The sequence below is a fragment of the Camarhynchus parvulus genome, chromosome 9 (assembly GCF_901933205.1).
Source record: "Camarhynchus parvulus chromosome 9, STF_HiC, whole genome shotgun sequence".
NCBI lineage: Eukaryota > Metazoa > Chordata > Aves > Passeriformes > Thraupidae > Camarhynchus > Camarhynchus parvulus.
Window position 1 is genome coordinate 11,877,462 of NC_044579.1, and position 24,385 is coordinate 11,901,846.

General features: G+C 37.8%; 2 protein-coding genes across 4 annotated transcripts in view; both read right to left on the bottom strand.

Moving 5' to 3' along the window:
- Window positions 1-272: 272 nt before the first annotated feature.
- On the bottom strand, window positions 273-4,470 carry GP5 (glycoprotein V platelet). The gene is made up of 2 exons (XM_030954577.1): window positions 4,440-4,470; window positions 273-2,212 (listed from the first exon to the last, which is right to left on the bottom strand). Exons 1-2 carry the CDS (start codon window positions 4,444-4,446, stop codon window positions 273-275), a joined length of 1,947 nt encoding a protein of 648 aa, XP_030810437.1. The 5' UTR covers window positions 4,447-4,470.
- Window positions 4,471-5,930: 1,460 nt separating this feature from the next.
- The window catches only part of ATP13A3 (ATPase 13A3), a 55,980-nt gene continuing 37,525 nt past the window's right edge, over window positions 5,931-24,385 (bottom strand). For all 3 annotated transcript variants that reach the window (XM_030954157.1, XM_030954159.1, XM_030954158.1), the window contains 15 exons: window positions 24,248-24,368; window positions 22,951-23,075; window positions 21,884-22,062; window positions 21,317-21,439; window positions 21,154-21,233; window positions 20,431-20,473; window positions 20,224-20,333; window positions 19,293-19,389; window positions 18,343-18,415; window positions 17,364-17,541; window positions 16,517-16,704; window positions 15,984-16,072; window positions 15,707-15,787; window positions 11,923-12,012; window positions 5,931-10,455 (listed from right to left, as the gene is read on the bottom strand). In XM_030954157.1, the coding sequence (XP_030810017.1) occupies window positions 10,258-10,455; window positions 11,923-12,012; window positions 15,707-15,787; window positions 15,984-16,072; window positions 16,517-16,704; window positions 17,364-17,541; window positions 18,343-18,415; window positions 19,293-19,389; window positions 20,224-20,333; window positions 20,431-20,473; window positions 21,154-21,233; window positions 21,317-21,439; window positions 21,884-22,062; window positions 22,951-23,075; window positions 24,248-24,368 (1,775 nt within the window). In that variant the 3' untranslated portion in view covers window positions 5,931-10,257. The remainder of the gene's footprint in view (window positions 10,456-11,922; window positions 12,013-15,706; window positions 15,788-15,983; window positions 16,073-16,516; window positions 16,705-17,363; window positions 17,542-18,342; window positions 18,416-19,292; window positions 19,390-20,223; window positions 20,334-20,430; window positions 20,474-21,153; window positions 21,234-21,316; window positions 21,440-21,883; window positions 22,063-22,950; window positions 23,076-24,247; window positions 24,369-24,385) is intronic.

Sequence of the window (24,385 nt, forward strand, 5' to 3'; positions counted from 1 at the left end):
ACCCACAGCACACGTGTAGAGGTGACCACAGTACTTCCATCTTGCCCTCTGGGTTCATGCACTAAGTGCTGTAGCAATTTACAGTGATTACAGCCACTCTTGGCAAATGCTGCAAGGTACATAAAACTAATTTCCATTATGTTATAAAGACAAGGTCCTTATGGTCCTTGCTATGAAGATCTGTAATCCACATCTGAATCAAGTATTAACTGCTCAGATGTTCAAAAAGCATCCAAAGCAACACTTCCAGTTCTTTCTTGGGCTAGATTTCTCTATCTTCTTAATATACTTATCAGAACTACAGGCTGAGCAGGAATATTTCTGGAGAGCAAGAGTTGCCTGGTGTTACCCATCACATACAGACTGAGCACAATGACTACAGTCTGGAGTGTTAAAATCAAACTGTGAACACACAAGAATAGCTGGCAATAAGTAACTCTGGTATTAAAATAGGGTTTAGCACTGCTGTGGGCTGGAAACTCATCCCACCAGACAAGAGTAGTCAAATCTGTCCCTCTAACACTGCTGGTTCGTGCTATGATGTTTGGAGAAGTTTGGACTGGAACATCTGAGAAATGTAGCCCAGGTTGTCCAACATCTTCAACATGGGAGTAGGTAAAACCTGGAGCTGCAGGAGGGATTGATGTGGGTGTGCTGGTGATGTCCATGTCAGACAGCACTGTTACAGCAGTCTCCTGAGATGATGTGAAGTGCTCCATCACAGATGTCAAAGTTGAGCTGAACGTCTGATAGGTCATAGCTGTGGTTGGCAGGCACTCTGGGTCATCGATGCTTAGAGACACAAGAGAAATATTCTGCAGTGCCATTGGGCTGTGGCACATCAGAGATGGCACATTTTTAACTACTGCTGTGTTCTTTTGGAGCCATTCTCGGAAACCAAGAATTTGGCAATCACATATCCAAGGGTTGTCGTCAAGGACAACTTCTTCCAGCTCAGGTAAAGCAGTAAAGAAGTCTGCAGGAAGAGACTGCAGGTTAGTACTATTCAGGTAAACTTTCTGGAGGTGCTTGAGATTATGAAAGAGGTTTCTAGGAAGAACCTCAAGCCTTGTATCAAAGAGGGAAATGTTCTGCAGTTTCTGAAGGCTCAGAAATATTCCCTCTGGCAAACTGGAAATATTGCTTGTATGGAGAGAAAGGCCCCGCAGTTCATTCAGGCCACTGAATACATTCCTAGGAAGAACCGTAAGCTCTGGGTTAAAACTCAGCACAAGAAGCTCTAAATTTGTCAAGTTACTGAACACAAAATCTGGTATTGTTGAGAGCTTTGTGTGATACAGCCATAGGCTACCAAGATGCCTCATCTCTCCAAACAGTACTTCTGGAAGAGACTTCAGTGGGTTCCTGTACAAGGTCAGTTTAGACAGGTCATGCAAGTGCAAAAAAAGCCCAGAAGGCAAAACCTGAAGCCTGTTCCTGGAGAGTGTCAGCGTTCTTAGTTTACGAAGAAAATGAAATGCGTCAGGGGCGATGGAATGGATATTATTGGAATGGAGGAAAAGCTCCTGCAGCTCCTTCAGGCTATCAAACACACCAGACTCTATTGAAGACAGCCTATTAATATACAGCATCAACCTCTCAAGCCTGGCTAATGCACTAAATATATTTCTAGGCAGTGCTGCTAAGTAATTTCTTGACAAGTTCAATACTCTGAGTTTGGTGAGTTTCTTCATCACACCACTGTGAAGTGCTGTTAGTTGGTTTTTGTTCAAGTAAAGCTCCTGCAAACCAGCCAGTTTGTCAAACAGATTTTCCTCAATAGATTTCAACCTGTTACTTTCAATGATCAATTGCTGAAGCTGCACCATGTCATCAAATACTTCTGGTGGAAGTTCAACCAGCTTATTATCCAGCAGTTTGAGGACTTTTAGCCTTCCCAAGCCTTTAAAAGCTGTTGGTGAAACCAGAGCGATGTTGTTTGAAGACAGGATGAGATGCTGCAGTTCCTCCATCCTAGCAAAAACATCCTGCAAGTATGATATGTTAGCATTTGTTATGTGAATTTCAGTCATGTTGCAAGGCAGATTTAACAATTCCAGGTCTTTTATGTGGGGGCCAGAGCAATAAATTGCATTTTTTGTAGAGCAGTCACATTTCTCAGGACAAATAGATGCATCCAACTGGAAGAAAAGCTTGATCATCACTGACAAACGAAACACCAACATCCTTGTTGAAGTGCCAGAAACATTAGCTGTTACAAGAGATAAGAGAGAATCAGGATTTGATCATAGGTAACTTAGCAGCTAACAAAGATGTGTGATTATATTATAAACCTGCAAATGTGTGCAAAAATTCCCTTGACTTGAAAGCAAACTTCAAAATCTTTTATTGTTGACTGCCAATATTTCTGAAGTGCTCAGCTTACACCAAAAAGTACAGGTAAATTAATTTTTGTAACTCAAGTACTCCTTGTTTGTATTTGTACTAATTAACTATAATAAAAGTATACAAAAATCATGATGAAACACTTAAGTAGTCAAAAGACATTTTATTTGAACAGAAAAGCATTACAGAATCACAGAAGGGTTTGGGTTGGAAGGGACCTTAAGGATCATCTCTTTCCATCTGACAGGGACATCTTCCACTAGACAAGGTTTAGTATATTATACTAAATTACATGCCAAAAATGTTTTAAGAAATTATCAAAAGGTCCTGCACTCACTGTGTTTTTCATTGTAAGTTATCTGAGGTTAAAAAATAAAGTTTAGCCTGCAAAAATAGACAATGGAGGTAAAAAGGTTGTCCTGTACTTTAAGTGGTGAAAAGCAAAACAGCACTGTCCAGTTAAATCCTGTCTCAGCATTTTCAAGCGATGGCTTCTTGGAACAGCCCAGGAACACACAAGAAGGAACAGGCTATTTTTGACACAGCCTGAAATAACACAGAAGACCCCATATGGCACAGGACAGTGAGCCTCTGATAATCACCAAGCCTCATTTCAACAGCTTAACACAATACCAAGCTATCAGCAGTGGAATTGGAAGTACAGTAAAATGAGAAGAAAGAAGCGCACGAAATTAGATGGGAAGTTGTAGCAATAAAGGTACATCTGCATGAAACACACCACAAAGTTGGGAAGTTGCATACATTTCCAAACAGGAAAGCAATCATTGTAGGTATAAATGGTAATATTTAAAAGAGCAAGTCAAACAGAAACCCACAGAAATACTTCCTCAATGAAATCAACAAGTCCAAGTGTATCAGAAACGTGGATGTCAAGCAGCAGAATAAGCAGCTGGGACCACTGAAATAGCTGCAAAACTTCCACAGATGTAACTGGGATAGCTGACACAATGTCAGCCCTCTGTACCAGGAATATGGGGGGAGAGGAAGGCTCCATCCCCACATGCTCTTTTTCAGGGGCAAGGATGAAGCTCTCCCATACCAATCCCACAGACAGACTGTTGGGTACAACCCCCTTCACTTTAAGAGAAATCAGGAAGGACAGCAGAGCTTCTGAGGCACCTGAACTGCTGACAAGAACATACCACAACAGACCTAAAACAGCTGCATGTCCAAACCAGCTACTGCATTAAAAAAAAGCCAGAAGAGCAAAACAGAGTGCTTTAAAAAAATTTAAATTTTATTCAGCTTCAGAGTACTGAAGTCTGGTAAAATATCTAACTCTCCCTCAGGAAGGGAAGGATGTGGCATTTAGGGCTATCAACAACCAGCCACACAGTGCCACAAAATAAGGTCTCAGTGGGCTTTTCACAACTCATTGAATGAGATATAGGCATCACCAAAAAACAGCACAAGATTTCACACTTCCAAAGGTCTTTCACATGTCAAACAAGAATCTTCCAGAGAATCTCACCCTCCTAGTAATCCTCCCTACTCCAAAACTTTGTCATAAGCCAGTGATGCTTTTACCTCAATGAATTTCTAACTCAGCCCATCTCTGATCCTACGTATCCCCATGAGCAGAACCCTCCATCCAGAAACACAATAAGAAATTTCTGTTTCAAGCCCTGATTGAACCAAATGGATGGAAAAACTCCCAGTTTGTTATGCTAGAAACTGCAAATGCAGGTCCCTTGGAAGGTATGACTACAGGCCACTCTGTAAAATCAGAAACAGATTAACACCAGCCTGTAGGTTTGTGATGACTGCTTTCCTGGTGTTATAGCAAAAGATAAGAGAATATACAAGAAGACAAGCAGATGCTCAGAAATGCTAGAAAGCACTAGTTTTGACAAACAGCAAAATGGTAGAAATTCTTTGCAAGATATGAAGGCTGTAAGTGCTGTCACAAGAACTGGAAAAGCCTATGGGTCTCAAACATCTAGAGCTGCTAACAGTATTTTTAAAAGAGCATTTAAAGACTTTAACAATACAGAATACAGTAATACCCAAATAAAGATCATAACTATACATTCCCATGCCTTAAAATTCTCTTAAAGCCTCACATGAGACACCTGGCATTCCAGAAAAGGCACCAGCCTGGCTGGTCACTCACCAAAGTCTGGTCTACAGCTTCTTTCCCTTTCAGCCCCCCTTCCCCCCTGCTCAATATTTCTCAAGACTACAAAAGGATGCCAGAGGCAATACATTAATGCTGTTACTATATCAGAAGTCTCAAATCAGTTTTGAACTTACAGAACACTGAGCACATGTATTGCTTACAGTGGTGCTTACCTCTTTTACTGTCTTGCAAGTTCCTAAACTCATACAAGCATGACAAAGAAATTTTGAGCTGTACCTTAGAAACTTATCTGCTTTTTAAAGGAACTTACTAGGAGCAGAGCAGGCAATCAGGCTTCACCATGACACTGCACTTTAAATGGGAAGTAAAACAGCAAAAGGCATCCTCCAGATAACACTTTCACCCGTATTTGCCCAGTTACTGAGACAGGCCAAAGGCCAAACAATATCTGAAGCTTCAGAGCAGATTTTTGCTTATAATTGTTCAAGCAACCAACTTCCACAGGTTGTAACTCGAAAAGTAGGGCTTGAAACCATTCACATAACAGGAGAAAGTTTTAAGTCACACACCCAAGAGCAGAACACCCACTTGTAGCTTCTTTGGCAGTGATATTGCAGTATGTGCTTCAGCCAACCCAAAGTACATCTGAGTGAAGTCAGAAATCTACATTTCAATGTGAGATATGATCAGAAATTTCAAATTTGTCACCGGTCTGCTAAATAGGTTTTGAAGGAGTGAACACATCCACTTTAAACCAGGTGCTCCTACCTTCACAAAGCTGCTCTGACTTTTAATTTCTTGCAGGATTGGAGTCAAAGCAACTTCAGTAAGGAATGAAGGGACTTTTTTACTTAATACTTTGGCTAAGCATTCCAAGGTTGACACATTTGTTTCTGTTTTTCCTCAAAGTCTTCTGGAGTAGCAGGCCAACAAAACCTAAAACCTGCAAGATTCTGAAAGAGAAAAGCTAAGTTGTAAAAATAGAAGCTTGAAATTGAAAGATTAAGTTTTTGTTATTAAGTAAAAAAGGTATTTTAAGTATCTTGTCTTCAAGTTTAAAATAATGTGCTCTGCCAATGACTGTTTCAATGGAAGGTGAGCCACAGGACAGAAAAGATGTCTTCATTTCCACATGATTTTTCTGAAGATGACTGTGACAATGGTGACAGCTCAGATCACACCTCCCACATGTCCAAACAGAAGGAACATCTGAATAACCACGGTGGAAACAAGCTGCTATCACGTGTACAAGGCTTTAGAATGGCTCTCCTAAGCCACCAGGAAAAGCTGCAGTCAGTGTGATCCCCTGAAGAACACTAACACAGCAGGCACCCCTCCCACCCCATCTGCAGAAACAGAGGCACTGAACAACATATCCATGACATCAGAGGGAGTAAGCCTGTGTTCTTCAACAAGCTTTCCACCTAATTCTAGAAAGAATAATTAAAACAATTTCATGAAACTAATGAGAAGAGTTAAAATATCTGTTCATTTTAATTTTATTTTCAAAGAGCTTCAGTCACAAAAATGATTTACAAGTCTATTTACAATTCTATTGTACAGTTATTTATGTATGCCTCTTGACAACAGGGTACCATTCTAGAGCAGCAATACATATTTTAAATACAAAGATGTAGTATCATTTCAGATTTAAAAATAAAAGGAAGCTGAGCTTCTAGAGAGTGCTGTAATGATGAACATTTTAATCTGTGTTAGGCTCAACGAATTAATGACAAACTAAGTAGTTTCTGGTTCACATAATTATTAAACAAGCTGCAGTTTGTTGAAAATAGTTCTAAAAACCTGAAGCTTTACTGTATATAAAATCAACATATTCAAGACTCTAAAAATTGTCAAAAACCCACAGCGTTCCCTTAGACATACAAAACCCTAAGTTTACAATTCAGAATTTCATGGGAGAAATCCAACAGGACTTGAGCTCTCTCATTTTGTGATGACCAACATAAGCATTAAAAATTTGCAGCATAAAAAGGACTCCACATCTGCTTAGTATTATACTGCATATACATATATACAGTACAGGATTATTTACCCAATTTGGGATGACTGTTCAGCAAAACCTTCATGAAGAAAGAAAAAAATAAATAGAATTAAAAATCCAACTTTTTAAAAAGTGCAACAGTAAGAGTTTCCAATTTAAAGTTATGATGAATATGGACAGTCAGTTCTGTGGGTTTTTTCAGCCGCTTCTATTCAAGCATTATTTGCAGCATTTTCTTTTTACAGTAGATTTAGTTCTATAGTACATGAAACTAGAGTTACTGCTAATTGAATCTGAAGGGAAAGGAAGGAAAAAAACTTTAAAAATAACCCTGAGGGATATACAATTTCATGATCTTGTAATTTATTTCTAAAAAGTAATATTTATTATTTAGCAACTGCTTTTCTGGATAGACCAGTCCTTTAAGTATGTGCATAAATAATATTTAAAAATCAGTAATATTTACAAATCCTAATACATCAAAATAAAATACGTACAGATTGAAGTCTGCATACACAAATAATTTAATAATAAATCAAACTCCTCAACATAAGGCCAAAATATACAGCAGGAAGAAAATGTCTACCCAGTATCTAGTGGAGCTCACTAACTTGGTCTGTTCACCTGAATTTAGATTTCCAAGATGAACACTGAAAGAGATTTTTTTACTACAAAATGAATTTCATCTTACTTCAAAACAGAAACTGAATACACTAGTGCAGATCTAGTTTGCTGCATTTCTGAAAACCAGAAAAACTAAACTGCTCAAAATGAGAAAAATTACAGGTGGTCAAATTCAGCTCTTGGGCAGGAAGGCATAAATCCCAATAATTGCAGAAAATGCAAAAGCTTATTTTGTGGCTGAACTTGCAATAACAAGATGGATTCTCAGAAAAGCTGGTTTATTATTCTTGACTAAGCGTCAGAGCTCAAGCATGCAACCTCAGGAACATTTACCAACCCTGAACACAGACCTGGAGGAAACAAGCTCCCATTTGCAAAACATCCAAGTTTACTATGCTCATGAGCCATTAGTCACTCAGCTAAGTGGAGACACTTGGCAATTTCTGTTTTAGTAACAGTTCCCTAAAATGTTCTCTGAAGACAAGCCCACCTTAAAGAGCTGTTTTCCTCCTCACTTTCTAGGTAAGTCTAATAAACTGGAATAAGACTGAAAAACTAGCTTCAGAAACCAAACAAGCCGAGAGAAATTATCAGTCCAGGAAAGTATTAAGCAAAAGCATATAAAAGGGAAAGACACAAGTATTTCCTTTCAGTTCTCATGAAACAGCAAATCTAAAATGGTCAGTGAAATGGAGAGCAGAAGCTTATGCGTTTAAGGATAAGTCACAGCTCCCAGGTCCAAGATGCATAGCTTCACAATATTTTTCAACTAAAATATTATTTTTGTTTAGATTTCAATACTACTTACGCAGCTAAGAATTATTCTTCATCAGTTATTCCATGCTACAAAGATTTTGTAAAATCAACATCGGCAGAAATTAGCCAAATGACTCAGGTTCATGACTAATTAATGTATCCAATGTTTGCAGACCCTTTAAAAGCCACCAATGTTGTTCATGTTTACGACCTTATGAAGCCAGGATAATAAAGAACATTGCTCTGTTGAATGAATGCTAAGAAAACCACTTCCCCCTTTCCCCCTGCTCCACTCCTCAAAAACAAACAACAACAACAACAGAAATCAGGAAAAGAGTTGACAGCTGGACTGGAAGATAGTACACCCATATGCATACTATTTAGGAGGAGCAATAACTTCAACAACCAAGTTCTAGGAAAAGGTCTTCCAAACCATTTAGCACCACTTTTAAATTCCCTGTTGGCACAGTATATTCAACACTGCAGAAACCACAACATGATTGACATTAACATGGTTAATGGTTGATGATTTTGAAGGTCTTTTCCAACCTTAATGATTCTATGAGCAGCAGGGCACACTGTCCATACTGTCCTACAGAACAGCACAAAGGAATTAGGCCTGATCTGAAAAATTCTGCTTATTAAAACAAGGCTGGAATGGAATTGTCTCCACAGGAATTTAAAAGAAGAAAACAAAACAAGACAACCCAGAAAAATAAAAAGAAAAAAAAGGAAAAAAGAAAGAAAAAAATCCCTAACGTGAAAACCTCAAATTCCATCATCAGAATATACACACTTCAAAACAATCCCAGCCAGCCAGTGCGCCTGGGGCCCTCATTCCACCACCACTCTAAAGGACCCCACTTCCTTCTCTAAAGGATCTCTACAGAATCATGACTTCTTCAGACCCCAGATCTCCTCCCAAAGCTTAGAGGTGTCTGGACCAGTTAGTTGCCCCTGGTCAAAAATAGACTGATCAAGACTTAATATTTATCATCTTCCCAAAGACACTAAGGAAGACTTTTCCAAACATTTACAAAGTTGACAATGGCTTCCAGAGAAGTAATTTGTAGTTAAAAAAAAAAAAAAGTTTTAAGCCTTACAAGTCAAAGTGCTGTCTGCCTCTACTTCTTTGTAGACCTGTTTTTCTAGTGGTCTTGGGTTCTGATACTGCCTCATGGCAAAATGATGTATGGCTACCCCTAGTGCTTAAGCAGTATTAGTGGTGACACAAGCTTTTATTTTTTTCATCTTTTTTTTTTTTTAATAAATAAAATCTGCATAAGCCTTATAGTTCTGTAGCAAGACAGACTTCACCTCAATTTTCTTTTAATTTTGTTTTGTACAGCTACATGTAGCGCTGAAGACACCGGCAGACTGAAATGCCTGCGCTCTTCACGTGCACAAACACCACACGTGGGCATGTGACAATACCTCCCTCCACTCCCATATCCCTTGCAGCAGTAACTCTGGCCTTACTACTTCAAGGTATATAGGAAAATTATCTTTAGATTTGCAAATAAAACATGGTCCACAAAGGGATAATCCAACCCTTCTGCTGGAAAAAGCAAGGTTTATGGAGAAATGCATAGCTAAATGTAATAAAACATGACATAGAAGAAAGGGTTTAGATTCTCCATCCTTCTTTCTCCAAAAACTTTAGAGTGTAGCCAAATGGCTCCTCCCCTGGAGGCCACCTAAGCCTTCCCTGTGGTTAGCTAGAAGAGAAGCCAAGAATCCACATGAAAGCAATGTGCTTATTTCTTAAGGACAGAGCATATTGCTTCTACAGCATTCCCAATTCCTGCTGTGGCAGACTAAAGAATTAAACTTAGAACCCAAACATTACACCTGGAAACACTCCTTACTAATAGGGACAAACTTAGAAGGTACACACACAAACTTTAGAACCGTTCTGAGGTACAAAACTTTTCATCAGTCAAATAAAAACCAACTAAACAAACAAAATAACCCAAATCAACCAAAAAGACAGACCAAAAAACCCCAAACCATGACAAGGTTATTATGCACCTCTAGTATAGCCATGAAACCATCACATCATAGGGTTTACATGAACACATGCCCAGATAAGCAGGTTAGAACAATTATTAAAATACTCCAGGCAAACAATGTGAACCTGTTTTAACTGCCCTGCAGTTTAAACCTTCAAAAGCATCTCGTTTAGGAACAATGAAATCTGAAAGAAGGTGGAAGGAAACACAATCATTTTTGTTCTGCCTAAGGTAACTTACATTTTTAAAATGTATAGCCATAGGACACCTGGCTCTGAATTTTGTATTCAGAGAGACAAAACAGTTGGAAATATCTGCATTAGAATTTGACATTTAGCACACTGCAGTTTCAAATAAAGCCTTAAAATTACATTCTTCTGAATACTACTAAAGATACATGCCACCAGGATCCACTGCTACGTTACAGTGATGATTTGATATGAACCATTTTCTTGGGATGGTACTTTTGCTTCTGTTGTTGTCCTGGGTTTTGGTGGCCATTCTGGATCAACCAGCAGTTCCTGAGCTAGGTGCATATACTTGGCTTTTGGTGTCTTCTCTCTACAGCCAAACAGGGAAGAAAGCAAACAGACTCCACAGCGGTCCCCAGCCTCCTGCAGAAGTGAACAAATTTGAAAACTGGATTACCATAACAAAAACAAAAGTCAGTAACAATACAGTAAATCACTAGAAGAAAAACTTATTTCAGTCTTTAATTTACTATTTCATTATCACATTGGATTGGACCTGTGGTACAGAAACTCTTCTGTTGTGTCTTCTATACTATGGTAGTAATGACATTCAAAAAACATTACGAAAAAACCAAGTATTTCACATTATCATAACATCTAAGACCACCAACAGTTTTTATGCATATTCTGAAATAATTTCAATAATTACAGATAGAACAGGGAACAATAAATTATTTTACTGTTGGAGAATAAAAGCCTGGTCTAGAAAAAGCAAATTCCTAAAATCCCAAAACACTTTTTAAATCATGAATTGTTAAACTGAAGGCAGCCAGTCAGACAAAAGTAGCAGAATTTAACTTGCTGGTGAAATCTAAATACTGCAGGTATTAATAGTTATTAAAAAGGACATAAATTATTAAACTTAAGACTTCCTTCCTATGTTTCATCTCCCAGTCTTAAATGCATGTAATTTAATTAGCTGGTGAGGAGAAACACCATTCCTCATTCTTGAGACTGAATCCCTCTCATGTCTCAGAGAGCACCTATAGTCTGCAGGGCTGACATTTTAATGGTAATATATTCTATAGTTTTCATCATGCTCTAAAAATATCTATCAATTGGTGAACTGAAGCAAATGTGAGCCTTCAGCACAGTTTCCATTCTTCAGTGATCACAAAACATTTTCTTCTACAACAGCCTCAAAAGGACAAATGTACATCTGAAGTGAATATATTTAATAAAATTTAGTGCTGAGAAATAAACCACTATAATTCTAGCAAGTACAAATGTATAATCGGCCAAAAGTAATAAGGCAACAGGCTTAAAGTAAAGCTGTTTTTTATGGGATTCACATAGATTTCCTTCATGTATTAACAGCAGAGGGGCAGACCAGACCAAAATTCATGGTCACCTGAAAAACCTTTCAGTGTCCTAAACCATCTGAAGCAGTAATAGTGTATTTTAATTTGCCATCCTGTTTTGTTTCATTTATACACGCTGAAAATTACTGCTCTCAGACAAGGACCCAGAACTCTAAACCAAATTAATTTATTTTAATTGCTTCTAAGCAAATCAAGATGTTCCCAGTCCTAGTATACTAACTTGTGACACCAAAAAAATTTGCTAATGTGGAAACTAAAGATGAAGTGAGAAAAGTCTTAAAGCAATACTCCAGGTTTGTTTCACAGTTCTTGCACACACACTAAACTCTTTAAGTGTCAATACAGAAAAAATATAAACCCAGAAGCCTTTGCTTTTAATATTCCAATTATAGAAATCTAATTTAAGCAGACTTAAGCTAAAGATAAGGCAACAGACTTATAGATAAGAGACAAAACCAAATTAATCCACATGCACTCAAACGAGGACAGCAAAATACTCGTCTCCAACCTGAGGCGGCTGGGGTATGGTGAGGCGAGATTCTCCTTGTTTGTCTCGATTGAACACAACCTTCCAAAGGATCATATCAAGGAGGACATTCTGTGAGACATTACAGTGAGTGGGAAGAGTTAAAGAAACTAATGATCAATTGTTGTTAGTGTGCACATTACAAATAAAACATGAAACAGTGGGTTAGCCGTAACTAATTCAGTGGTGAGCAAAACGGAGAGTTTATGCTACTTTTGTTGGTACTTTTGTGATAAACATTTCCATTCTTAAAGTGCTCACACAAAATTTAAGAATATGAACAGGTACTCTAAAATCAACAGCAACAATGACCAAACCTGCATCCATCTCTATGGGTAAAAAACATAAATATACATGTGTTTCAATACTCTAAAAACCTGCGAAGCACCACATGGAGACATGAGTGCTTAGAGCAGTTTCCCCATAAACCATCTTGGAGCTATCCTTTTTACTTAGTCTGTTTTAAACTAGGGACATTCTCAGAAAAGTAGCAGTGGGGTGGCAAAGCTGGGCCACCAGCAGGAATAAAGGAATTTGGTTTGTGTAATTCCATGTTTTTAAAAGAGGGCAGAATTTGAATAGTATGTTGAGCACATCTGGTTATCCTCATACAGCTGCATGGGCGGACTCAGGAGCTTTGAGCAAATCTGACAACACAGGAGTGAACTTGTACCTTCCATGGCCTCAAGCCTACACTCTGATCCTTGGACAAATTCCATTTCTAACATCTGACTAACTGCTGCCATTGAAAATGGGGAGCTGATTAGTCAGACTTTTGTAACAGATTTTTATAATGCTTATGATTTTATAATATACCAGAATTTGACAGTGTTTTTATAAAGCATCAGCCAACAAATCTTCAGCTTGTTAGATGTTCATTTTTGAAGCCAGTCTGATTTAAGCATGTCTATACCAGGCATCAGGGGTGAGGAGGAACAGCTGCTAGGATCTGCCCTTGTTGTGCAATATTTTCTATCATATGGTAGAAAGAATCTGCCTGCTTTGTGATCCTAGCCTGGCACCCACATGGAAGGAGCAAAAGCTTTTCAAGGCATTTCAGAAAACAAACAGAAAACAACCACAGTCAAAAATTATTCCTGTTGTAGAAGCAATGACAAAACTACATATGATCATAGCGTGACACAAAAGCGTCACACTGGCAAGTGTGACTAAGGAAGATCTCATCCTCCTGTATCTCATAATTATGAGATACTTAAAGAGGCATTCCTGAAGGATAGCTCTCAGCAGAACAAACTCCAGGTGAAATACAGGGTACCTTGTTAAAAGATGGAAGGAGCTGCCACCAGTGACCTCTCCCAGATACTCAGAATGTGACCTGTGGCACAGGTCTGCAGTGAAAAGTGGAGGGAGCAGAAAATCCAGCCAGGCACACAAGGAGAGAAAGACAATGAGCTATACTTGAAGTGAAGGAAAGAAATAGCCTGGGATTTCTACACAGCACACTGGACCCAGGGAGCTGGCACCACATGACAAAGCTTTAGAGAGTGCAGAGTAACACTGCTGGAACTGGGCAAATGCAGTTCAAGAGGTGGGCACCAGCTACAGAAGGTGAAGTGTATATTGTAAAACAAGGTTTGGGATTTGAGGATTGCTACACAACAGTTCTGTTGGGACACCTGCTGAACAGTAAAACAACTCATCTGCCATAACAAAGCATTCAACTTACAAAGTGGAAGAAACTTGGTTTAAGAGAGAGCATAACAGCCCACAAAATTACTGCCAAGAAGTAGGTACTTCTATTTTATTACCAAAGTACAAGCAACAAGATAAATAGTGAAGGCTGTTTAGAAGAAAAGTGTCCAATCACCCCTGCAGTTTTGGTAATGAAAGTTAAATGACTGACGAGTACAAAGATGCTAACTCAAACCTCCATAGGAAAAAGACTGGGGTGAGGTTTGAAATACTGGGTGAAAGAACACAGTCTGCAGGTAATTATAGTGCTTAGGTGATGTTTAGTAGAAATTCACAAGTTTTCAGGCTGATGTGAAAACCAACAAGGCCCAGAAGTAGAACTTGATGAACACATATTTAAACCAGAGGAGAACCATTTGTCCTCAAGAGCCACGTGCTGATACATGGATTGGCACACTGTACAGACTTCCTACTGGAGCCCTTACACATCCAGAACAGAAACAGCACCAGATTCTATAAAAGTTACAAGATCACCTGCAGAACAAAGGAATTTTCAAGCAGATGATAAATGTATTTCACTCAGTAATCTTTATCACTGGACTGAAATTTGAAATTGAATAGGAAAAAATATTTCTGTCTAGGAGGTTTGTTTTAATTTTATCAGAAGACAAAAAAAAGCCATGATTCTGAAGCTTTAGAATAGCTGTTTTGTTTCAGTGGCAAAAACAGCAAAATACATAAAATTTGACTTTTCACAAATAAAAGAAAGCCAGAAAAACCCAAACTATTAAGCATTCACTACTACCAAAAAAAAAAAAAAAAGTACGAATTCAAGGCCATAAAGAAAAATCATCAGAGGAAGAGCTAGAGTACATACAGGAGTAAGAAAAGCACAGGAGCTTTAATAGTGGATAAACTTGTTAACAACAAGACAAGAGGCCAAGACAATTAGTACCTACTGACACATTTTGGAAAAGTTGTTGCCTGCCATGTGAAAACACAAAACCATGTTCCAATAGGCAGCAACACAAAAGCATATTTTGCAAATTGTATTTGGAACAACATTTTAAATACAAAACCTTGGTAATTTTGATTCAAGTATCTAAAAAAAACCTTTGAGTTAATTTTTACTAGGTCACTAAGAAAGGGAAAAAACATGTCAATTGGAGAGAATATTAATCCTGTAGTATTCTTTGAAGACCAAAATTATATGATCCAAGGAAGCATTATGCTGGTTACATTGGTAGCAATCCCTCACATTGTAATGGAAATACTGATTAGAAGCTGTAGAAAATGTTACACAGTAAAAACAGATAATTGTAGTGTGCACTAGATAATGCTGGAAGGCCTTTTCATCTTGCAGGAAAAAAAGTGACTCATGACTGCAACCAAAACCCAGACATATTCAGGTTGGAAATCACACGTCAGTCAACAGGGAGAAAAACTAACCACAGGAATAAATAACTGACTGTGAATCCAGATTTCTTCTGGAAGATTCATCTGTCCAACTTTGATTCTTGGAAACAAAAACAAGGCACCTGGATGAAAGGTAGGACATATTTCTGCATATATTAACTCTGGAATTATAGCAGAAGAGATGAACATCCAGAGTGACTGACTTCAGACAAGCTCAGTGATGGCAAAAGCAGATTTGCATGAACATCTCTACTTCTGGACTTTGATCATATCAGACAAACCTGCATTACACAGACCTGCATAATTCTGAACAATAAACTATGTGTATGATCCAAATGAAGGAAGGGGGCTCCCCTAAGGATTTTAGATAGTTCTCTTGTATGTTGTTATTCTGAAGTAACACAGAAAATAAAAATGGGAGTATTTTAATACGAAATTGTTGAATTATTAAGTCTTTTAACTTCCTCCCCGCCCCAATTTTTTAATAAAAAAGATTTTAAAATTATACTTTAGACACAGAAAGTCCTGACACCTTAAATCTAGCTTAAAAGGACACTTGTAGAAATACACACTTAACAAGAAAACAGCAGCCACTCATACTGGCATGCTGTGAAGAGTGATCTAAATAAAAGACAAACACGCACCCTGCAAAAAGAAGCACTTAAAACAGAAGCATTTTTCCATGTGGATTTCTTACCTCTGTCACCACAGACACAACTGCATTTAGAATAACGATGATGACAATTCTTAGGCGCCACTCTGGGGGCACACACACAAGCTGTGGAAACAAGTTGCCAGAGGTTACAAACACACATGTCAAGTAAACACACATCCAAAACAGACTCAGCATTATAAATTCTCCCTTCCCCACCCAGTGATGTTAAGCTAAAGCTCTGCAGGGCTCATGCATGCCCCAAAGGCAGCCCACCAGTTCCCTGAGGAAGCTGACACACCCAAGATCTGCTGCCTCTCACCTCAAGAAATTCATCGATAGCTTCAACAGGATGCAACATGATGAAAAATATGAAGACATAAAGAACTATAACAGATAAAACAAACAGAACTGTAAAAGAAGAAAAGAATATTTTAATTGGACCACCTCACAATCAAGAGTTTTAGACAGCTTTAATATGCGTCATGAGTTCATTACTGCCTGGAAACAACCTCTCTTCTCCCCCTAAACTCCTTCCAAGCAAACTGGAGCAATACTAGTTGTGCTGATAGTCATAAAGAGAGAGAAGGTCTGACTCCTGACTCCTTCTCACTGGCTCACTTGTGGAGTTGAAATATACAGACACATACACGTTTACAAATTAAGCAACTATTAACACAAATTTCTCCATACAGTTTAGTATTTCCTTATTTCTAGCTGTGATTATGAGATGATAACTCCACTATGATTTGCTAGCAACACTATTGCTTCTGAAGTGGCACAACAGAATTGTCAACAAGTGCACAGTCACTTAGGAGTTTTATTTGGAACTGTATATACTAAGAAAGGACTTACAATTTTTGTAGCATGGTTGTCTAAAGGGCTTTCCTTTGGAAAAGACAATTGCCACTATGAGGTACTGAAAGCTGGATATAAAAAACAAAGTTGTGTTTTCATAATTTTTAATGTAATGTTCATCATGAATAGTCTCATTCCCATGGTGTGCAGAGCTGGTGTTCTGGGCATCCAACACATTACATGCACTGCAACACAAGAACATTGAACACAGTTATGGAGAAGAGGCAAATAGGGCCCACTTATTTACAAAAATAATGACAGAACAAATTGCTACAGTAGTAAAAATGTTTAAACTTGAGAACACATTACAGGTAGTAAAAAATAACTCAAAAGTGTGGAAGGGAGGTGGCAATTTTTGTGAATTCAGAGCTTCAAGTTCTTTTATGTTGCCAGTTTGTAAATTTTCTACATAAACTGTTTTAAAACTATCACTGTAGACAGACTTCAGAGACAGGTAAGAAAATACTGCAATCTAAAAAATAAAATTAAAACACCTCTTTATTTTCAAAGATATGAATTTGATTTACTGTAACTCTAACAGGAAAGCAAAGCTTTATAATATGAAAGAGATAGATCTGAACCATAATTTCAAATTTCTACCTCAACTGTCCCAAAACTGAAGAGTCATTAGACCAAGCCATCTGACTCTGACCCAATTTTGTTTTTCAGCCAGTGGGTAGCTCCTACATATTTTTTCACAGAAAATCAGCAGACTAACAAGCTGCAATACAAAAGCATTATTTTCAAAGTCCCCACAGGATGGGGGTCAAGAAAGAAGAGAGCATTATTGCCTATAGCTTTCCATTCCCTACTGTATCCTGCACAGAGCCAGTGAAACACTTACTCAGAGTCTGGTGTCCAAGGCTCGTACCAGGACTGCTGTTTGACCCAAAAGAACCCCAAGGTTTGGAAAGCAAGGCAGATGATGATCTGAGACAACACGGAACACAGAAGTGGACCTGAGATAAGACCTGATGGAGGCCTTCGTGCAACAAGCTCTGTCCAAGCAGGGTTCAGACTCACTGCAGAGAGAACAAAAAACAAATGACACATTGCATCACTATGGTTTTCAAGAGTTATCCTGTTCACATTCTGTGGGATTAGAATGGCTTGCTCATGACATCACTTTAAAATTTAGTCCAGAACTGCAAATGTGAAACCACTTCGAAAAAACCATACAACCCTAGAACAACACCACAGCGCCTTCTACAGGCTGGCTCCCCAGCAGCACAGCATAGCAGGGGACAGCAGCAGCCATCAGACTTAAGGAATTAGTAGTGTCTGGCCAAATTCCCTTTGTTTGCAAGGACTTACAGCTTGCCTCCTGACTTTTGGACTGCCATTGCTTCAATTAAGATGTTTCTATTAAATTTGAAAATGGAATTCTACCGTTAGCCAGTAAATGGAATGCTAGGCACGTATGTGAAATCAAATGTTTCACCAGGCAGTACTTTAAGTGTAACATTTTGTGGACAGAAGTTCAAAGTAAGAATGCAAGGAATCAAAACATTTGAGCAAGATGATATTGCAATGACTCCTGTTTTGATTCTCAAAACCGGCTTCCTGTACTGTGAAGACTTAATTCCCCAAGATCATGCCTACAACTTGCTTCTTGTTTTAGGACATTTCACAAATTTCAGATGAATCTTATTCAGTACACAGTGTGGTTTGGGTTTCTTAATGCATAGATGCAATAGTAATAACATCTTCACTGTATGTCACAGTGTTTTCTCAAAACCACATGTAATTAGATATTTAAGAAAATCTGAGCAAGCAAGAAGTGGTTCAAAGAAGCCACGATGGTAATTCAGTACAGTACTTACTAGTGAAGACAACCACCAAAATAATTGCCAAATCAATGAAGAGAAACTGGAAATCTCCCAAATTGCTCAGGATCTAGAGAGAAACAACAAATGAAACATTCGTAATTTCTTCACACCACAAAAAATTTATATTGACACTTTTACATCATTAATTCTTTGAATTTCCCTCTATAAACAAGACAGTGTCCTGTCAAACTGGCCTCCTTTATTTGCAGGAGTCCTGAATACTCTACGATTCACAGAATAATTCCTGAAGTATCACAGTATGAAACAATTTCCTTTTCAAGATAGACAAGCTATTTGTAATTGAAATTTGTTTGTAATCAAAATAGTATTATTGAATCTTATATACCAGTGCAATATTAGCTTAGACCTACAGCTCTTTCAACACCATAGCCTTACTATGTACTCATACAGCTGTGAAAATTTCCACCCCAAGTTCCTTTAATACTCTGCACCTTTAACTTACTCAGAATACAAATTAAAATACAGGATTTCTATCACATGCCACTGTTGTGAAACCAATCATATTAACAGGAAACATTCCATTTTGCTTGCCCCCCACCCAGCTGAATCAGTACTTCCAGTTTCTTTAAATTCTAACATAAAATGAATGCATTGCCCTTTAAAATAAGTTAGGCTATTTCAAAATACTTAAAGTTTTTAAATAATTGAAACCTGTACTTTTGCTTTGTATATATCCTTATTTGGTCTTCCTACTGTAGAGACTTTCTTTTCTCAGCCACTGGTTATTGCCTTTTCTAAACAGATACTACCATGTATTTTGTACAGTTAGTATGAAAAAAAAAACCCCAAATACTAACAACACTTTCATTTCTGAATGCATATGTTGTACTCAAAGGGACTTGCAATAATTTATATTAAATATCTATCAACTTTCAAATCTCTGAATTATGTTGACACTGCATAGGTATTGACAGAATACTTACAGAATACAGCAAAGTAACAGTGATGTACTGGATGATGCTGTATAATGCCATGAATTTAAACACACAGAAGGAAGTTACTAAAGCAGCACGGCCTTCCCTGTCAAAACAGATGCAATCATGTAACTACAAAGGTTTCTGTGCAAGCAGCTCAGTTTTGCTTACCAAAATGTTAGCTGCAATTTAATACACCAGCAAACTCTTTGAGGGACATTAGGCTACAGACATGAGAATAACAGGACTCAGAATGGTACACTTCCCCCAACATCAATTGTGGGCATGTCTTCTGAACTCAGCCAACACCTAACCAGTCCTCTTTGGACTTCATGTGGTTTTCAACAGAGGTTTTTAAATGAATGTCTTTTTACACAAGCATCTACGAAGCATTAGTTTGCTGCATGGACTGAATAAACACAGTCCGCCACAGAGCTGCTGACTTCAGAAATGTTTCTGATAATGCATTACTTCATTAGCTCCCCACAGACCCCTAGATTCTTCTTTGGCTGACCTTTATCCAAAATCACTACCTAAGTTCCAATTCTAGACTAAAAAAATTGGTCAAATCCTATTTAGAGAATTTGTCTTCTACTTTGTATGGTGCTGAGCAACTATCTGAAGATTTTTACTGCGTGCAATTACACATAGCTTTTATGGAAACTAGCAAAGTGACTAAGACAAAATTAAAGACTGTGTAGAAGCTTGGTCATGCTTTGAAAAATTAACTTTACATGGACAAAGGATTTTACAACAAAATAGTAAATCATGCTATGGCAGGGTTTTGCACTGAGTACCTTTGGTAAAGAAACAGAACCACTAAAATGTATGTATTGTTCTGTAATTCACACTGGTTTCCTGCAGCATCAAATAGACACTAAAATAGAGCATGCAAAATGAGTTACACAGACACATTTAAGTCCACAGTCAGTGGCATTACCTGATCAGCTTTGGCACACAGGAAATACTGGGTGTCCTGGAAGTGAATGGTGATGCCACAGAAGCCTCAAGTTCAGACAGAGATATACCACCATGTGCCCTCTTCAGTGCCTGCCAGGTAACATTGACATAGAGACCATTTTAGAACTTGCCTTCAGCTGTACCATTTAACTGAATGGTTCTGTATGGAAAATAAAAGTATACCTACCCCACAGTCATTTGCACCATCTCCACACATGCCCACATAGTAACTATAAAAAGCAAACAGATATCAGCATTCTGGACATTCTCCAACCATGGTTCATTTAGCTTATTTCATTAATTACTTCTATATTACTTTGAGTTATTCAGGGTTTGCATAACAATGGGTGATCGTTAATGCCGAAATCAATTACTGTTGCTGTTATACATATTAAGGAACTAGACAGAAAAGTAACATGACAGTGACAGGTCAATCAAAGCAATAATGGTTAATTAGCTCTCTATCATCCCAATGTGGTCTAAAGAATCTTTGCTCTAGGCAACGACACTTCTATAGTATTTTGTAAAGCTGCAAGGCCTGACACCAACACTCACATATTGACCAATGTAAACACAAGTCATCCTGATAATACTTCTGTAATACACAGAAGACATTTGATGGGTTTGTTTCATAAACCAAGCAACTGCATTTATAAAATATGTTAGTCAGTTTATGCACATATTCCTCATTTAAAACTTCATTAAAAGTCTGAAACTTTCCCAACTAGCCAGCAGATGGTACTACTCTCATTCTATTAGATCAGCTAATAGGCTGATCTATTAACACAAGGAGTTTTCTCAGCCTAGCATTTTTCTTTAGGCAAAACAGCTAGCAGCATGTATAATTTTTGTCTCCTATCAAACCAAACACATTGAACCTCTTGCTTTCTATGCTTAAGCAAATACTTACTCTACATTTTGTAAAGCTTCCACCAGCTGAGTTTTCTGATCAGGTGCCATGCGAGCAAACACAGTGCCGTGTAGCACGAGCTGCAAGACAGGAGAGTTCTTAATGCTCACAGGGCAAAGGCTCCTCACCACTGAAAGTGCCCATGCTCAAGTGAAATGCTCACCTTGGGTACCAGGTCCTGAAAATGCTCCAAAATCACTGCAAATGACTTCCCATTCATTGCAAAATGGTATTTTGTCATCTGGAGATCCTCAAGGCTTTCATGGACCAATTTAACTGGAATATCCTATCAAAAGTAGTTTAATACTGTAATGGATTTACACAAATATCTTGCCATTTCAAGCTAATACTCAGAGAGGTATTCCTAGAGATGACTAGGTTTATAAGGAGGTAACTTGAAAAAAAACTGTCATACAATAAAAACACTTACATATTACTAAGAAAATGTAGTTTAATGTTTCAACTACAAGCAGCTAGAGAAGTTCTGACAGACTGAAATGTTGGAAAAAAAACCCCGTCAAGTGAAATGTCAAATGTCATATCACAGTTGAAAACCTACCCCCCCAGCTGCTTTACTAGTCTTTGGTATTTGAAGATCTGAAAGTTAACCAATATATCAATGCTGAACTGACACTTAACAGCAGATTTACTATTTAATGGAATAACATAAAAAGAACAGCAAAACTAACAGCTTACATTCTAATATATATGCACAATATGGCCATATTACCTCTGAGTTTATGGCTGGTGATGAACTAGTGCATTTTGCGAGGGTATCTGCATAATGCCAGTTGATCCTGGCAGCCTGCCCATCCTTTGGAGGTAGTGCTTCAGCAATAATGACCTTATCCTGAGGTAGAATCATTCCACAGTCTCTGGCCACAGAGATAGCAGTTAACATGTTATCCCCTGTTAAAAAATTGCATTTAAAAGGGTTTCAGTCAGAAAAGCATCAAGATCATACGTTGATATTCCCTGTAAGACAAAAGCTATCAAAGCCTGTACAGAACTATGATGAGGACTGCCCCACATATCAGTGCCAACCTCAGAGCAAACCAAGCCTACAGACAACATTCAAACCCCCAGGTAAACCCCCTCCTCTACAAATTTTGTTTGCTGCTTGGAGCTATAAAGATCTCTGATTGACCAAATCTTAGTGTATATGGAAAATCAGGCAGAAAACAGGCAGCCATTTAAAATACTGCTTTTTAGAGTCACAGAACATGCAAACACAGAGCTGTATTGTTAGCCCAGCAAAACATTCCAAAATCACAACACCTGTGATTTAAAAAGCAAACACATATTGTACAAAAAACACTGAGCACAGACATCTAGAATGCTTACAAGGACCTAAGTCATTCTCCCAGAAAAAATCCAATACAAAGTGACTTTTCATAGTATAAATCAAAATGGTAGGGAACCACAGGACATCCAGTCCAACCTCCTGCTCAAAGCAAGTTCACTCATAAAATTAGACTAGGACTTCCACTCAGCCTGATTTGGAAGACTTTTAAGGGTTTTCATTCTCCAATTCAGTATTGAGCACCTTATACTTGAAGCTAGGGAGAAGAAATTACAAAGTGGAATTAAAGCCTCTGCTGGTTTATCTGACTTACCAAAGTAACTTGCACCCAAAAAGAAAAAAATTGGAGTCTGAATATTTTCACAAGTTTCTAAACTCCCCTGTTGCTATAAACACAGTGTAAACCCACTGACATTAACATTTGACTTCATACACATAATTAAAACAAGACCAGCAAGAGATGGATCTTTGAGTATCAATGTTTACGTGCTAACCTGTAACCATGACAGTGCGAATGTTGGCTTTATGCAAATCTTCAAGTACAGCAGGGGTTTCTTGCTTTAACTTGTTTTGCATTATAATTAACCCCATAAAATCCATGTTGCTTTCAATAGCATCTCTGATGAAAAAGAGACAAGGAAGAGAAGATTTTAAGACTTACAATTATTAGATGCAGCTCTAAAAGCCTGATTTTCTGCTTATCAAAGTAAAGAGGAATGTGTATTTTTAACCATGAAGTAATTTGCTTTATAAAAAGTGATGTGAAAGATATAATAACAGTAATTTATACTTAATTCTCTTGTTTTATTTGAAAACCAGTGTGAGAAAATGTTGTTCCCTCTCAAGCACAATTTTCAGTTTCTTCCATGAGAATGCTTTCTAAAGGAAATTACAGTCTCAAATACGTTATAGCTACAAAACCTGCTCTGAAACGAAGTGCATTCACAGGCCAAATATTAAGATATGTTTAGAGTGCACATCTCTATTTTCCAATTTAGCTGAACCTTAACATAAAAGCTACGACATTGTTACAAAGACATGTAAGATTAATAGGCACTAGCTAATTAGGCAAAAAATAAATTCCCTCTGGTTTACATTAAAAAGTCAGTGTATTTACAGGTCTTGGTTATTCTACTGCTATTGTAGACTTTCACACCTGAAACTGGAAAACTCATTGCTTTGCTAAATGTTCACCCTGCACACAGGGCTGATACAAAAGAACACAGTCAAAGCTGGCATTTTCATAGCTGTGCTACACATTCAAGCACTGTGGGAAAGATGACATTATCCACAAAACTAGGCTCAGCTGAGAAATAATTCACAGGAGGTACTACTCTTTGAAGGAAGAAACCTTTCTACCTTTCAAACCTCTGCAATGAGAAAACGGACATGCTGCCTTTAGGAGACAAAGAAACTGCATCAAACATGCACAGAAGGATTTCCACTACTTGCCATTATCCTTAATAAACATAGGTGATATAAGTATGTGCAAGTAAAAAAATCAGATGAGGTTTTCTGCCACAACAATGTAAATTAGATATCATGAAAATAATATTCCAGTTCATTTCCAGCTTAAAGCTCATCCTGTGAATTCACTTCATTGCAGAAAAAAACTTCTTTATCTTCTGTGTCCAGGGCACAACTAAAGGATGTACAGAACTATGTATGCCAAGACAAAAAAAGCTAAAGAAGAGTAGTAATTGATTTAAACAAAAATACACATTACATATTAATTCAAAGCATGCAGCTTTTAAAGTCTCTTACTTATTAAAAGAGTAAAGTCAGTCTTACCTGCTAATAGTCTGGACTTTGTGCCACGTAAGCTTAGACTCCAGTTTTCTGTGAGCAAGAGCAATAACTCGGAAGCCTTGCTTAGTGTATTCTTCCAGGACACGCTCAAAGTCAACAGGAACTTTAGAAAAATCAAGT